Source organism: Chiloscyllium punctatum, chromosome 45, assembly GCF_047496795.1.
Source record: "Chiloscyllium punctatum isolate Juve2018m chromosome 45, sChiPun1.3, whole genome shotgun sequence".
Classification (NCBI taxonomy): domain Eukaryota; kingdom Metazoa; phylum Chordata; class Chondrichthyes; order Orectolobiformes; family Hemiscylliidae; genus Chiloscyllium; species Chiloscyllium punctatum.
Genome location: NC_092783.1, coordinates 25,827,850 through 25,842,581, shown reverse-complemented (window position 1 = coordinate 25,842,581; position 14,732 = coordinate 25,827,850). Strand labels below are relative to the sequence as shown.

Genomic DNA, 14,732 nt, shown 5'->3' with positions numbered 1-14,732 from the left:
TGTGCATTTGTCTTGGATGTTGGAAGTATACAAGCAGACATGTTTTGTTTAAGGTCATAAAGTCATACAGCATGGATACACCCTTCAGTCCAACATGTCCATGCTGACCAGGTTTCTCAATCTAAACTAGTGCCATTTGTCTGCGTTTGGCCCATATTGCTCTCAACTTTGCCTAATCCTGTACGTGTCCAAATGTCTTAAATGTTGTCACTGTATCGACATCCACCATTCCCCTCTGGCAATTCATTCCACACACAAACCACACACTTTGTGGAAAATGTTGCCTCTCAAGTCCATGTTAAATCTTTTTCCTTTCACCTTTAAAATATACCTAGTTTTGAACTCCCTTCCCTGGGAAAAGACCCTTGCTATTCGCCTGATCTATACATCTCATGATTTTAAAAACCTCTACAAAGTCACTTCTTATGCTCCAACGAAAAATGTCCCAGCCTATCCAGCCTCTCCTTATAACTCAAAGCCTGCAGTGTCAGCATCATAGTAAATCTTTTCTGAACACTTTCCAATTTAATAATATCCTTCCTATAGCAGGGTGATTAGAACTGTTCACAGTTATCCAAAAGTGGCCTCACCAACATCATACAACCTCAACATGTCGCCCCAACTCCAATACTCAATGGGTCTGCACAATGAAGGCAAGTGTGCCAAATGCCTTCTTAACCACTTTATGGCACAACTTTTAAAGAACTAGGTACCTGAATTTCTACGTCTCTCCGTTTGACAACACTATCCAGGGCCCTATCATTAACTGTTTAAGCCCGCCCTCGTTTGTTTTATCAAAATGCAAAACCTTGCATTTATCCAAATTAAAATCTATCTGCCAGTCCTCAAGTCCATTGGCCCAATTGATCAAGATCCATTTTCACTCTTCGATAACCTCCATCACTGTGCACTATACCACTAATTTTGGTTACATCTGCAAACTTACTAACCATGCCTCCTACATTCTCATCCAAAACATTTATATAAATGACGAACAACCGATCATTTTTTTCAGTGTGAGGATAAACTACAAATTTTTCTGAGGGATCTATACCTGGGAATATAAATTGCTCAAGGTTATGCAATTTGAATGTGATTGTTAAGTATATTTATTTCAATTCTTGATTTACATCCCAATTCCAGGTTAAGATTTTGGTGTGGATTTATTTTAAAATCAATAATTCCAATTGTGAAATCCATCACTTCACAAAGGGTTGGCTTCAACTTGCTTCCACGTTTTCTCGAAACGCAAACTAGAAACTAGTGGTTAAAAAAGCTGCAACTATTTTATGCAGATTAAGCTGAAAATACATGAACACATTTTGTCAATACAGGTTAAGCAGCAAATATCTAAAATTAAAAACTGGATCAAGAAGAATGAAGTAATCAAAAAGAGAATAACATCTTTTGGTCCTCATTTCTAATGTTAGATAGCGAGATTGCAGTGCTGTCTCAAGCTCTGGTATGAGCTTATAGTCCACAAACATTAGGAAGCTCTTGCTCTCACATTTTGGTGCAAGAAAATTGAAAGGTTAACTGAGAAAACTTACTTTTGCTTCAGTTTTACAACAATCATTTGAACAAGTGCCTAAGAACGAACAGGAAAAAATGATAATTTAGTTTTCTTTGAGCAAGCTGTGCTATTCTATTGTGTCTTCTTATTAACAATTAGTCTGAATTAAATTGAAATTAAGGGGAATTAAAACTTGACTTCTTATTGTGACTGTAGTTCAATTCTGGTTACGTTAAGTTGTGTGGAAGTCTTCAGTTCCAACCACAAAGTTCCAACACAATAAAATTTGTCATTATAAATTTCCTGAAATGGTTAATGATTTGAAGTAGAAATTGGCATATTTGAAGCAAATCTAATTGTTTGATCATCTTGGTTGCAACAGGGAAATCTTGAATCAGAAACTACTTTAAAAATAAAGACAATAATTGGAATTTAATTTAAACTGTATTTGATTTGCCCTCGACGTGACACAATTGCAGGAAACAGATCCTTCACTCTGCCTTTTCGCCTCTCTGTTGTTGAGCCTCTCTGTTGCAGCTGTTTTTCTTTTTGGGGAATGCAATGGTAGTCAAAGCACACAGTGATAGCTTTTGGTTTAGGTGTCTAAAAAAAGACACGTTCAACAGGTCTTAAAACTAATCACATTCTTGAAAGACTTTCCAAAAGCAAGTAAATCCCTTCATTTGTGCCACTCTTGGCTGTGCTCTTTCATCCATAACCAGTGTTTTCATTAGATACTCCTTAGGTCGTCTTGTTCAAGTTACTTTTCTCATAAGACTACCGCGGCCTCTCTCTGTACACCCGTTGTGGAATTCTTGTCTTTTATTACCTTAGTTTCCTGAAGGTCCCCAATTTTGATTTTAATAGCAGCAATGGCAGTTCTACAGAGAATCATAGCTTCATCATTACCCTTCACCTGTCAGATTAAAGACAAAAGGTTGTAATCAGTATCTGGGTATCTTTTGGATCTCTCCAAGGCTGTTTTACTCGAGGTCTGTTTTCTACTATTAAATCAACTTGATATATGGGCATGCTCTGCATCTTTATCAATAAAGTTTTTCTTTCCCCAAGCTTCCACAGGAAGATCATGGGCATTATTTCTGTCACGCAAGGTTTAGTTATATGCTTGAGGTTTGTACACTCTCCATTACATCTCAGCTTCCAGTTTGAGCTGTGGAATGTATCCAAGAGATCTGTCCTCCTCCTGTACAACCCTTGCTTGAAATCCTGAACAGATGCTACCCTTTTATTATCACCTTCATTTGCCCAGTTATCCATTTCCTAATTTAATCTGCCTGCCTTCTCCCTGCCCAATGGATTTCTTAACAATTGTGTTATCCTTGTAACACACAGTCAGTCTCTACAGAATCATATCCAAGCCTGATACATTCCCAGGTCCCATCAATGCATAACCAATCCAGAATCTCTTTGGAACTATATCCTATCCTGATCCAGTCCCTGTTTCGGTGGAACTGTACCCAAATATAACAATGCATTGGTTTATTTATCCCATTACCTTTTCCTTTGACTCTACACCAAGACTTTTGCCATTTAATCTCTCCTGTCTTCCATCCTAGTGCAGAGCTTCATGTTGATTCATCTGCTTAAAATCTATTACATTCCTAACTTTGCCCAGTTACCGACATCTTGTCTTGTTGTTCATCAACAGCCTTCTTCTCTTCCGTGAAATGCAAGTAAAAGCTATGAGGTACAATTCAAGCTCCACATGAAAGTGCTAAAACAGTTTAAGACTGCTTATTTCACCTTACCTTCTCCCATGTCTTTTCAAGTAGATTTAAAGCCATTTGTGCATCTGAGAAAAAAAATACAAAAATAAAGTGCAAATCTCCAGTTTCATTCAAAATCAAAACTGCTTTCTTTGAGCTTCCACTATTTAACTCTCACTCTACAGTGATGACATTTTACACATGTATTTATTCCTCAACTGAGACAAGCACCAGAAAGACTATTTTAACTAATGACAATGACACTATCTACATTTGACAGATAATTTGGGTCCTGCTACTCCACGATAACCTTGGAACCATTCATACCTGGAGAATGCTAGGTTTCGCTGCTGCAGAGCTCTGCAGTTGCTGGCAACCTTCAGAAGGGGGAGTAATTAACAAGACAGAAAAAGTGTAAGATGACTTTTCAATTGGGAATTAAGCTTAATCAAGTCCTCTCTCAAAACAAGAGGGTCAGGCAAGCCTCTATGAACATTTCACGTGTGGTTCAGACAATCATCGATTTCAGCCCCACTCCAGACGTTGACTACATGCTTTTGACTGACACTCCAGTGTAGTGCTGAAAGAATTCTCTAACATTCAGGTGCCATCTTTCAAATGAAAATGAAAGCGTAAATGGAGAATTCATCTGCCCTTTTAAAGGGACAAGAAAGATCTTGTAGCACGATATTGTGGAGCAGGAGTATTCTACCTGGCTCATTATTATCCTTTAATTTGCAAACAGATTCTTTGGTCAATTTCACAATGCTACTTGTGGGAGCTTGTTGTGCTATTATAATATAGGAAACACCAAAACCACTCGTGCACAGCAAGATTTTCCTCATCTCCTGTAATCCTTCTACCCTTTACCTTAAATCTATGTCCTGGTCATTGATCTCTCCAAAGGGAAAATGTTTCTTTCTACCTACTCAATTTATGTCCCTCATAATTTTATACATCTTACATCAAAGAAAATTACAGGACAGGAACAGGCCCTTTGGCCCTCCAAGCCTGTGCCGATCCAGATCCTCTATCTAAACCTGCCACCTATTTTCTATCATGACGGCCCCCCGTCTCCCAATCTCCTTTGCTCGAAAGAAAACAATCCCAATCTGTCCAATCTCTCTTCATAACTGAATTCTCCAGACCAGACAGCATCCTGATAAAATACTCTCCAGTGCTAACACATCCCTCCTATAATGTGGATTCCAGAATGGGATGCAACATTCTAAATGCTGCCTAACCAAAGTAATACATAGTTGTACCACAGAAGCAGGAGTAGATCACTGAACCTGCTCTTACATTTAATACATTCATGGCTGCTCCTTGAATTTAAACATCACTTTCCTACCTGCTCTCCATATTCCTTCCATCAGACCTTCTCAAGCTTCACTGCTCCAAAGAAAATAACCCCAACTTCTCAAACCATATAGCAAACCCTCTCTCCAATTTGGGATTCATTCACTATCTCAAAGAGAGGATGGCTGATCTGAAAGGCAGCTAAATAGCAGATTACAGTGGTGGCACACAGAGTGAATGGCTGAAGCAGAGGGAAGCTTTATGCTGCATGAGACTTAAGAATACTGAATCCTAACAATGGCTGCCTTGAATGGGACCCATTCCCTTGCACTAACATTGCTCCTCCAAAGTTCAAAAATGGCCAGTTGCTATGTATTGAACAGTCCCCCATATAGGTCAGGTATTTTCAATTCAAGGAGCTTGCTTCTAACAGTGAACTCACATGCTTTACACCCATGGTAATGCAGAATTCTGTCATGTTTTATAGACACTCATTCCATGTGCAATACTTCTGCGTTTTTAAGCAAACACATCATAACATAGTGATAACATCCAACTGCTGTATTACAAGGCACTCAAAAGCCTTTGAAATCAAACAGGAACACAAAGGCTTATTATTCTTGCTTAAGCTAGTGCCTCTCAGCCTGTTAAAAAAGATGACTTTTTAAAAATTCATTCACAGAATGAGAGTATCACTGGCTAGACCAATATTTATAGTTTATCTGGAATAGTTTAAGAGTCAACCACATGGTTGTGGATTCTGGTTCAGATGTAGACTAGACCCTGTTAAGAGGGCATTAGTGAACCAGATGGGTACTTTTGACAATCAACAATGAGTTTATGGTCATCATTGGACTCTTAATTCCAGATTTTTACTGAATTTAAATTCTACCATCTGCCATGTGGGATTCAAACCCAGGTCCCCAGAACATTACCTAAGTCTTAGCGATAATGCCACAAGGTCATTACAACCAAGGTGATGGTGACAGAGAGCAATTACCATATCAAATATCCTTTGATCATTTGATCAAAAATATCCTTTGTGATCTGATTTCAATTACTAAGTCACTGATACAGCAAGCAAAGTCCACGGTTTTCTACCACAGGGCAAGTAAGACAGCAAGGGCAGTAGAGAATGGGACAGAGATTTGGTGCTGAAGGGAATAGGATACAAAAAAAAGTAGAGAATGAAGGGTCAAGGGAGAGGCAGCAACAAGAGGCATACTACCTCCAGGTCCAGTGCAGTGCAGGTGCATAATGACAATGTCAATGCATCGACTTCAAGTGTGTGGGGTGTAGACATTTACTTTGTGATTACGCATGTTGAAAATAGAGGACACACCACAGAAATGAGCGCTTGACAAGGTACAATACAGACCATCAGGACAAACAGATACACCAGATCGAGTTAAGGAACATACCACTCATCTGTCGAACCACACGGAGGATGATTTCCACCAGCGACAATGGGTTTATTCTGTGTAAGGAAACATTAATCACAGAATTGCACCTTACAAATGGAGAATGTATCCAAAACATTAACTCATCTTCCTCTCAGAGACATAGAGAATTACAACATGGAAACTGACTCTTCTGTGCAACTTTTGCATGCCAACCATCTGGTTGTCCTATATAAATCCACTCCAATTTGCCAGCATTTGGCCTATATCCCTCTAAGCCCATCCAAATGCCTTTTAAATGTGGTAATTGTATCAGCCTCCACCACTTCCTCTGGCAGCTCATACCACACAGCACTATCTTCTGCTTGAAAAAAATGCCTCTTAGGCCCCTTTTAATTCTTTCCACTCTCACCCTAAACCTAATCCCTCTAGCTCTGGACTCCCTCACACCAGGGAAAAGACCTTGTCTATTTACTCTATCCATGCCCCTCATGATTTTATAAAGCTCTGTAGAGTCACCCTTCTGTCTCCGACATTCCAGGGAAAACAGCAAAACAGCCCCAGACTATTCAGCCTCTCCCTATGGTTCAAACCTTCAAACCCTAGCAACATCCTTGTAAATCTTTTTGAACCCTTTCAAGTTTCACAACATCCTTTCGATAGGAGGGAGACCAGAATTGCATGCAATACTCCAAAAGTGGCCAAACCAATGTTCTATACAGCCACAACATGACCTCCCAACTCCTATACTTAATGCTCTGACCAATAAAAGCAGGCAAACCAAATGGCTTCTTCACTATCCTATCTACCTGCGACTCCACTTTCAAGGAATTATGAACCTGCACTCCAAGGTCTTTTCCAATGTCTCCCCAAGTACTTTCAGCACTTTATTTTAAATTTTGTGTGTTAAAAATGTCATTATATTTGTCACATTCATACTGCCCTTAGTGCACTTTTATCACTGATTCCAAAGATTATTCTGCTCCAATTAGATCTTAAACTGAGGAAAATACCAAAGACTAGTTTGTGGACACTAGTTTAACATATACCACACCACTTAACACTTTCCAGCCAGCATGGTTCCATGCTTCTAGTCAGGAGTGCAGACTCCAAAAACAGATACTTTGTTCTAGAGCTAGCTAAATCTGACTTAACTGTAACTATGTCCCAAGTCGGCAACCGTCATTCTGTCAAATGCTTACCTGTGTTCAAAGTCACTTATGAAGTGTTCATATAACTGTTAAAAAAAATTAAAAAGACAGTGTTATGTCTGAAGATACATTTCCAGTATGGACACATTACTGTTTTGTAGGCAAGCTTAGAACATAACAAAAGAATGAGCGCAGAAATATGCCATTTAGTCTCTCAAGCCTACCCTGCCATTCAACAAGATCATGGCTAGCCTGCCCCAAGCCTCAACTCTTCTTTTGTGCCAGCTCAGCATACCCACCAACTCCTTGATCTTTCAAAAATCCAATGAACTCCTGTTTAAATACTTAGATTGATTTTGCTTCCACAACTCTCTAGGATAGAGAATTCCAGCCATGCAATACTTTCTTGGAGAATAAATTCCTTCTGATCTCTTTTAAATGAGTGATCCCTTATATTGTAACTATATCCTTTAATGCAACATTCCCCCACCAGTGGAAGCATCTTCTCAACATTAACCCTGTCAAGTCCCCTCAGAAGTTTGCACATTTCAACATCCATCATTCTTCTAAACTGTAATAAATACAAGTTTAATCTATTTAGCTATTCTTGATAATTCAATTCTTCTTTCCATGAATCAGCATGGTGAATCTCTTGAACAGCCTCCAATGCCAGTGTATCTGTTTTTTAAAAATGTGGGGATAAACCTGTACACAGTACTCCAAATGGTGCCTCAGCAATATCCTGTACAGTCAGAACAAGACTTCACATTTTTAAACTCCAATTTTGTGGCAATAAAGGTCAACATTTCATTTGCCTTAATTATTTGCTGCACCTGCATGTTAACTTTCTGCTTTTTGTGCACAAGAACACCTAGATCCCTCTGCACTCTTTGGAGTTTTCTCCATTTAAATAATAGTCTACCTTTTGATTCTTCCTACTAAAGTGCATACCTTACTTTCCAGCATTAAACTCCATCTGCCAATTCCTTGTTCATTCACTCAATCTATTGAAATTCCTTATGGTCTCATCACAACATGGTCACATCCTCCCAACTACTTTTGTATTGAGAACAAATTTTGATACCTTAAATTCTGCCCCTTCCTCCAAGTCACTAATTAAGCGGTATATAATTGAGGTCTTCAGACTAATCTTTATTGCATGCCACTGATTACATTTCTCCAACCTGAAAAAGAATTTTAAAACATCTTCTTGACATTTAGCTAGGAGGAAATATATTATCCATACCAAATGTCAGACAAGCAGAGGCAGAGTGAGGTCAAGTCATGCATTCATATATATGAAACCTGCCATCTAGAATGCTGCATCCAGTTCTGGATATCCAGTTATAGGAAGGATACCAATAAGCTGTAGAGGATTCAGAAAAGATTTACCAGGATGATGCTGGGTATGGAAGGTTTGAGTTAGAAAGAAAGGCTAGGACTTTTTCCATTTGAGTGTAAGAGGATGAGACCTTATAGAACATAATGAAGGGTATAGATAGAGTTAGTGGTAGTTGTCTTGTTCCTAGGATTTGGGGGGCGGTTTCAAGACAAGGGGGCATATTTTTAAGGTGAAACGGGAGAGATTTTCAAAAAAAAAGACATGAGGGGCAGATTTTTGTTTTTAAAACACAGAAGTTGGTTTGTGCGTGGAATGAACTTCCAGAAGTAGAGGAGGATGTGGTTACAATTATAACTTTTAAAAGACATTTGGATAAGTACATGAATAGGAAAATAGGCCAGAAGGTGGGCCGAGTTTAGTTGAATTGAATTGAATTTATTGTCACATGTACCGAGGCACAGTGAAAAGCTTTGTCTTGCGAACATACAGGCAGATCACACAGTTAAGTAGCATAGATAAGTAAATAATAGATAAACAGTGGCAAAAAAACAAAAACACAGATACATACAAATATTAAGAGTTTGAAAGATCAGTCTGTATTCTAACAACAGTTCGGTAGAAACGGTTTCTAAACTGGCTAGTTTGGGATCAAGGTTTGCATGGACTGGTTTGACCAAAGGGTCTGATTCTCTACTATTTGACTCTATGACTGTATGTTTCTGGATGATATTGCTGAAGGATTACATATGGGTGCGAAACAAAAGGTGCAGAAAGATAGATCCTCCGGATGTCAAAGCAACTGGTGTGGATGCAGAAAAGGAAACCACTACAAGTGATTCACTGAATGATGTGGTCAACCAGTCAAAAGCTTCAGATAAATAAAGAAGGAACAGGGAGGATGGCTTGTCACAATCACCTAGAATCGCTCTCACTCCCACACTCTCACATGCACCCCCTCACAGACTTAAGACACTCTACACTCTCATACACACACATACACTCTCTCTCACACTCAACCCCCCCCAACCCAGACAGACAGACAGACACACACACACATACAAAAAGACCCACATGCACACATACACATATACGTTTGTGGGGTGAATTTATACTTGCAGGGTTACATTGTACTTTGCTCAAAAACTGCATGAATTCATGTAAGACTCTTATCTCACTTTTTAGATTAGAATCAGTCTAAACATTATGGCACAGACAGAACACAGGGGGCTAATACCTTCAACATATTGTCTGGGTAACACCAATTGTTATAGTTAACCTGAGAATGTAACTTTTAAAAAAGTTTTGCGATTTACACATGAAAGTGAAACTATCATGGTATTCTAACAGATGAAAGACTCAACAAACAATCCAGGTATTTGTCAATGTATAATTTCAGTTACATCACACTGTAAACTATTGCTATAAATTCTGTGTCTTACAATTGTGCCCTCCACAGCCACCTCATGAAGGGGCGGTGCTCTGAAAGCTAGTGCTTCCAATTAAACCTGTTGGATTATAACCTGGTGTTGTGTGATTTTTAACTTTGTACACCCTAGTCCAACACTGGCATCTCCAAATCATGACCTAGAATGTCAGTACTGCAGCAGAGTATGAAACCATTTGAATCAAACACAATCATAGGAAAGAAACAAAGTTGAGGCCAGAGCTTTAATTGCTGGTTCTGCTCCACTCATCAATCCATCATTGCCAGTGGACCCAGTAGCTTTCTTATGAAGCCTCATGTTGCGACTGTACAGGACATTGGTTAGGCCACTTTTGGAAGACTGCCTTCAATTGTGACCTCCCTGCTACAGGAAAGATGTTGTGAAACTTAAGTGTTCAGAAAGGTTTAGGAGGATGTTGCCAGGGTTGGAAGAGGCTGGGGACCTTATAGAAGTTTATAAAATGATGAGGAGCATGGATAGGGCAAGTAGACAAGTTTTTTTTTCCCCAGGTGAGGGGAGTCCAAATCTGGAAGGCATAGGTTCAAGGTGAGAGGGGAAAGATTTGAGGACCTAAGGGGCAACTTTTCCACAGAAAGTGGTGCATGCGCAGAATGAACTGCCAAGGAAGTGGAGGAGGCGGGTACAATTACAAACATTTAAAAGGCATTTGGATGGGTATATGAATAGAAAGAGTTTAGAGGGATGTGCGCCAAATGCTGGCAAATGGGAGTGGACTTATATAGGATAATAGACCATATGGTTGGCATGCAAACTGAAGGGTCATCCTCCTATATGAAGGATGTTGTGAAACTTTGAAAGGATTCCAAAAGATTTACGAGGATGCTGCCAGGGTTGAAAGGTTTGAGCTATAGGGAGAGGCTGAATAGGCTGGTGCTGTTTTCCTTGGAGCATTGGAGGCTGTGGGTGACCTTATAGAGGTTTATAAAATCATGAGGGGCATGGATAGGTTAAAAAGACAAGATCTTTTTCCCTGAGATTGGGGGAGTCCAGAACTAGAGGGATTAGGTTGAGGTGAGAAGGGAAAGATTTAAAAGGAGCCTAAGAGGCAATGTTTTCAAGCAGCTCATTCCGCGCATGCGTGGAATGAGCTGCCAGAGGAAGTGGTGGAGGCTGATACAATTACAACATTTAAAAGGCGTCTAGATGAGTATATGAATAGAAAGGGTTTAAAGGGATATGGGCCAAATGCTGGCAAATGGGAGTGGATTAACTTACAATATCTGGTCAGCATGTGTGAGTTGGACTGAAGGGTCTGTTTCTGTGCTGTATGTTTCTATTGGGGATTATGCGGGAAGTTTATCCAAGCTGTATAAATGATGTGACCAGGCAATCAACTGATCAAGTATGTATCAAACAAAATAAATCCAAGAAATTCTAGATTTAAGAACAAAAGAAACCATCTATTTTAATCATCACCACATCCAAACTGATAATGCAGATGTACATATTGGACCACTTGGTTTATACTGTCTATATAACTTGCAGTGGAAACATCACAAACATACAAATCAGTTTGTTTCAATAGACTGGCCTGTAGGTGGGAGAACGCAAGATATTCTGTATGAAATCACTTTCTGCAGTAGGAAGAGGCCAAAACCTTCCAAGCATAGCACTACAGCCTTAATACATCTGTTAAAATGTAAAGTCTTCTTTTTGCAATTTCTCAACATTTCACCCAATCAGGTTAGCAGAATGAATGTCAGCACATCACTGGCAGAAAATGCCTGCCAAGCTTGTCAGATTGGGAAAGTCACAAAGAGGCAAAGCCATGAAAGGGTTCATACACTAGGATGAGAATTTTATGTTTAGGGTTTCAGGGATCAGGACCCAACATATGAATAGCAGCAGAAAGGATTAAATGATTTCAAAGCAAGGCACAGCAGAGCAAGATACAAAGTGACACTGGCTAACTTTGGAAGGGTAAATTGCTGAGCAGTTTCGACAGAATTGTGGAGACTGAAAATCATTTCAAATCAAGAATCTTTCAACTGATGACCTCGAATTTTTACCAACATCTCTCAGCACAGAATGCTACCAGAGCTGTTGAGTATTCCCAGCAGTTTCTGCTTCCAACTCCAGATTTCCTCAGTCTGTAACATTGAGTGATTATGGCGATCCACTGTAACAGTCTTACGCTTTGCAAATGTAGATCCAAATGTGTCAGTCCACTTCAGACTTCATGCTGAAGTCCTCAAACTGTGCTGCACACATTCCGGAACTTCACGATAATAACGTGGAGGTAACATCAGGCTAAAGCAAATGAATGCGTAAAGTTAATGTTTTATAGCCTAAGGTGCTGATAATCCTACCTGCAACAGGTTATCCCCAGATGGGAAACATGGAATCAGAGTGAACTCCAGAAGTTCCACTGTGAGTTGATGCCACAGCCTGGATTGAAAACAGAGGAAAGCGTTAACCTTCAAGGAAGCGGATTCATTAAAAGAACTGAACAATAAAGCAGAGTGAAGTGACAACTAATGCTTAGGACTGGTTTGGAAATATAAGGGAGTGGGGTGGGGGGAGAAGAGAAAGAGAGGGATGGGGGAGAGAAAAAGATGGGGAGGGGAAAGCGGACAGAAGAGGTGGGAGGAGGATGGGGAGGGAGACGCAAGGCGGGGGAACGGGAGGGGTGGGTGTGATGGGGGGGTTTAGCGGGGCGGGGGGGGTGTAGCGGGTGTGGGGGGGTAGCGGGGAGGAGGGGGAGTGGGGAGGAGGCGGGAACGGGGAGTGGAGCCAGGAGGGGAGGGCGTGGAGCGGGCGGAGCGGGGGGGCGTGGAGTGGGGCGTGGGGGGGCGGAGTAGGGGGGTCGGAGCAGGGGAGGGGTGTAGGGGGGGGGGTGTAGTGCGGGAGGGGGTCGTGCAGCGGGGCGTGCGGGCGGGGAGGGGGGGGCGCGCAGCGGGGAGGGGGGCGCGCAGCGGGGAGGGGGGGCGCGCAGCGGGGGAGGGGGGGGCGTAGCGGGGGAGGGGGGGCATAGCGGGGGAGGGGGGGCATAGCGGGGGAGGGGGGGCGTAGCGGGGGGCGTCGGGGAGGGGGGCGTGTAGCGGGGAGGGGGGCTGGGAGGGGGGCTGTAGCGGGGGGCGTAGCGGGGGAGGGAAGCGTAGCGGGGAGGGGAGTGTAGCGGGGAGGGGGCGTAGCGGGGAGGGAGGGGGGTGGCGTCGGGGGAGGGGGGGCGTGTAGCGGGGAGGGGGGCTGTAGCGGGGGAGGGGGGCGTAGCGGGGGAGGGGGGCGCGCAGCGGGGGAGGGGGGGGCGCAGCGGGGGAGGGGGGGGCGCAGCGGGGGAGGGGGGGCGCAGCGGGGGAGGGGGGGCGCAGCGGGGGAGGGGGGGGCGCAGCGGGGGAGGGGGGGCGCAGCGGGGGAGGGGGGGCGCAGCGGGGGAGGGGGGGCGCAGCGGGCGGGGGGGGAAGCGGGGAGGGGGAGCGTAGCGGGGGGGAGCGTAGCGGGTGAAGGGGGGGCGTCGGGGGTGGGGGAGGGGGAGGCGTCGGTGGATGGGGGAGGCGTCGGGGGAGGGGGGAGGCGTCGGGGAGGGGGGAGGCGTCGGGGAGGGGGAGGCGTCGGGGGAGGGGGGAGGCGTCGGGGGAGGGGGGAGGCGTCGGGGGAGGGGGGAGGCGTCGGGGAGGGGGGAGGCGTCGGGGGAGGGGGAGGCGTCGGGGGAGGGGGGAGGCGTCGGGGGAGGGGGGAGGCGTCGGGGGAGGGGGGAGGGGGCGGGGGAGGGGGGAGGGGGCGGGGGGAGGGGGCGGGGGAGGGGGGAGGGGGCGGCGCCGGGGGAGGGGGGGGGAGAGGGGGGGGGTGGGGGGGAGAGGGGGGGTGGGGGGAGGGGATGGGGGGGAGGGGGGGGATGGGGGGGAGGGGAGGGGGGGGAGGGGGGGAGAGGGGGGGGTGGGGGGGAGGGGAGGGGGGGAGGGGGGGGAGGGGAGGGGGGGAGGGGAGGGGGGGGAGGGGAGGGGGGGAGGGAGGGGGGGGGAGGGGGGAGGGGGGAAGGGGAGGGGGGGAGGGGAGGGGGGGGAGGGGAGGAGGGGAGGGGGGGGAGGGGGGAGGGGGGAGGGGAGGGGGGGGGAAGGGGGGAGGGGGGGGGAAGGGGGAGGGGGGGGGAAGGGGGAGGGGGGGGGGGAAGGGGGAGGGGGGGGGGAAGGGGGAGGGGGGGGGAGGGGGAGGGGGAGGGGGGGAGGGGGGGGGAGGGGGAGGGGGAGGGGGGGGAGGGGGAGGGGAGGGGGAGGGGGGGAGGGGAGGGGAGGGGGAGGGGGGGAGGGGGGGGGGAGGGGGGGAGGGGAGGGGGAGGGGGGGAGGGGGGAGGGGGGGGAGGGGGGAGGGGGGGGAGGGGGAGGGGGGGGGGGAGGGGGAGGGGAGGGGAGGGGGAGGGGGGGGGAGGGGGAGGGGAGGGGGAGGGGAGGGGGAGGGGAGGGGGAGGGGAGGGGGAGGGGGGGAGGGGGAGGGGGGGAGGGGGAGGGGGGGAGGGGGGAGGGGAGGGGGGGGAGGGGGGGGGAGGGGGGAGGGGGGGAGGGGGGGAGGGGGGGGAGGGGGGGAGGGGGGGGGAGGGGGGAGGGGGGGAGGGGGGAAGGGGGGGAGGAGGGGGGCGTGGCGTAGGGGGGGGCGTAGGGGGGGGGCGTCGGGGGAGGCAGAGGGGGTTTAGGGGGAGGGAGGTGTCCCGGGTGTGTATACTCCCCCCCCGGGTCAGCCTGTATCTGGGGAAGGCCGCTCTCCATCCCGGTGTCAGGATGACTCAGGGGCGGGGGTGAAGTGTCCAGAGGCTCAGGCCTACAGCCCATGCCCTGGTCACAGGGTGACCTGCTGGCGGGCCCGGTACCTCCTGTTGTAGAAGCTCTCCATCCGCTGCCAG

General features: G+C 46.0%; 1 protein-coding gene across 2 annotated transcripts in view; it reads right to left on the bottom strand.

The window, feature by feature from the left end:
• The window catches only part of LOC140467242 (26S proteasome non-ATPase regulatory subunit 13-like), a 44,052-nt gene that overhangs the window by 28,711 nt on the left and 609 nt on the right, over nucleotides 1-14,732 (bottom strand). Inside the window, exons 1-6 of one of the 2 annotated variants that reach the window (XM_072563475.1) lie at nucleotides 14,700-14,732; nucleotides 12,208-12,286; nucleotides 7,142-7,176; nucleotides 5,961-6,016; nucleotides 3,283-3,326; nucleotides 2,343-2,429 (exon numbers count right to left, since the gene is read on the bottom strand). In XM_072563475.1, the coding sequence (XP_072419576.1) occupies nucleotides 2,343-2,429; nucleotides 3,283-3,326; nucleotides 5,961-6,016; nucleotides 7,142-7,176; nucleotides 12,208-12,286; nucleotides 14,700-14,722 (324 nt within the window). In that variant the 5' untranslated portion in view covers nucleotides 14,723-14,732. The remainder of the gene's footprint in view (nucleotides 1-2,342; nucleotides 2,430-3,282; nucleotides 3,327-5,960; nucleotides 6,017-7,141; nucleotides 7,177-12,207; nucleotides 12,287-14,699) is intronic. The other variant, XM_072563476.1, reaches the window with a different exon arrangement.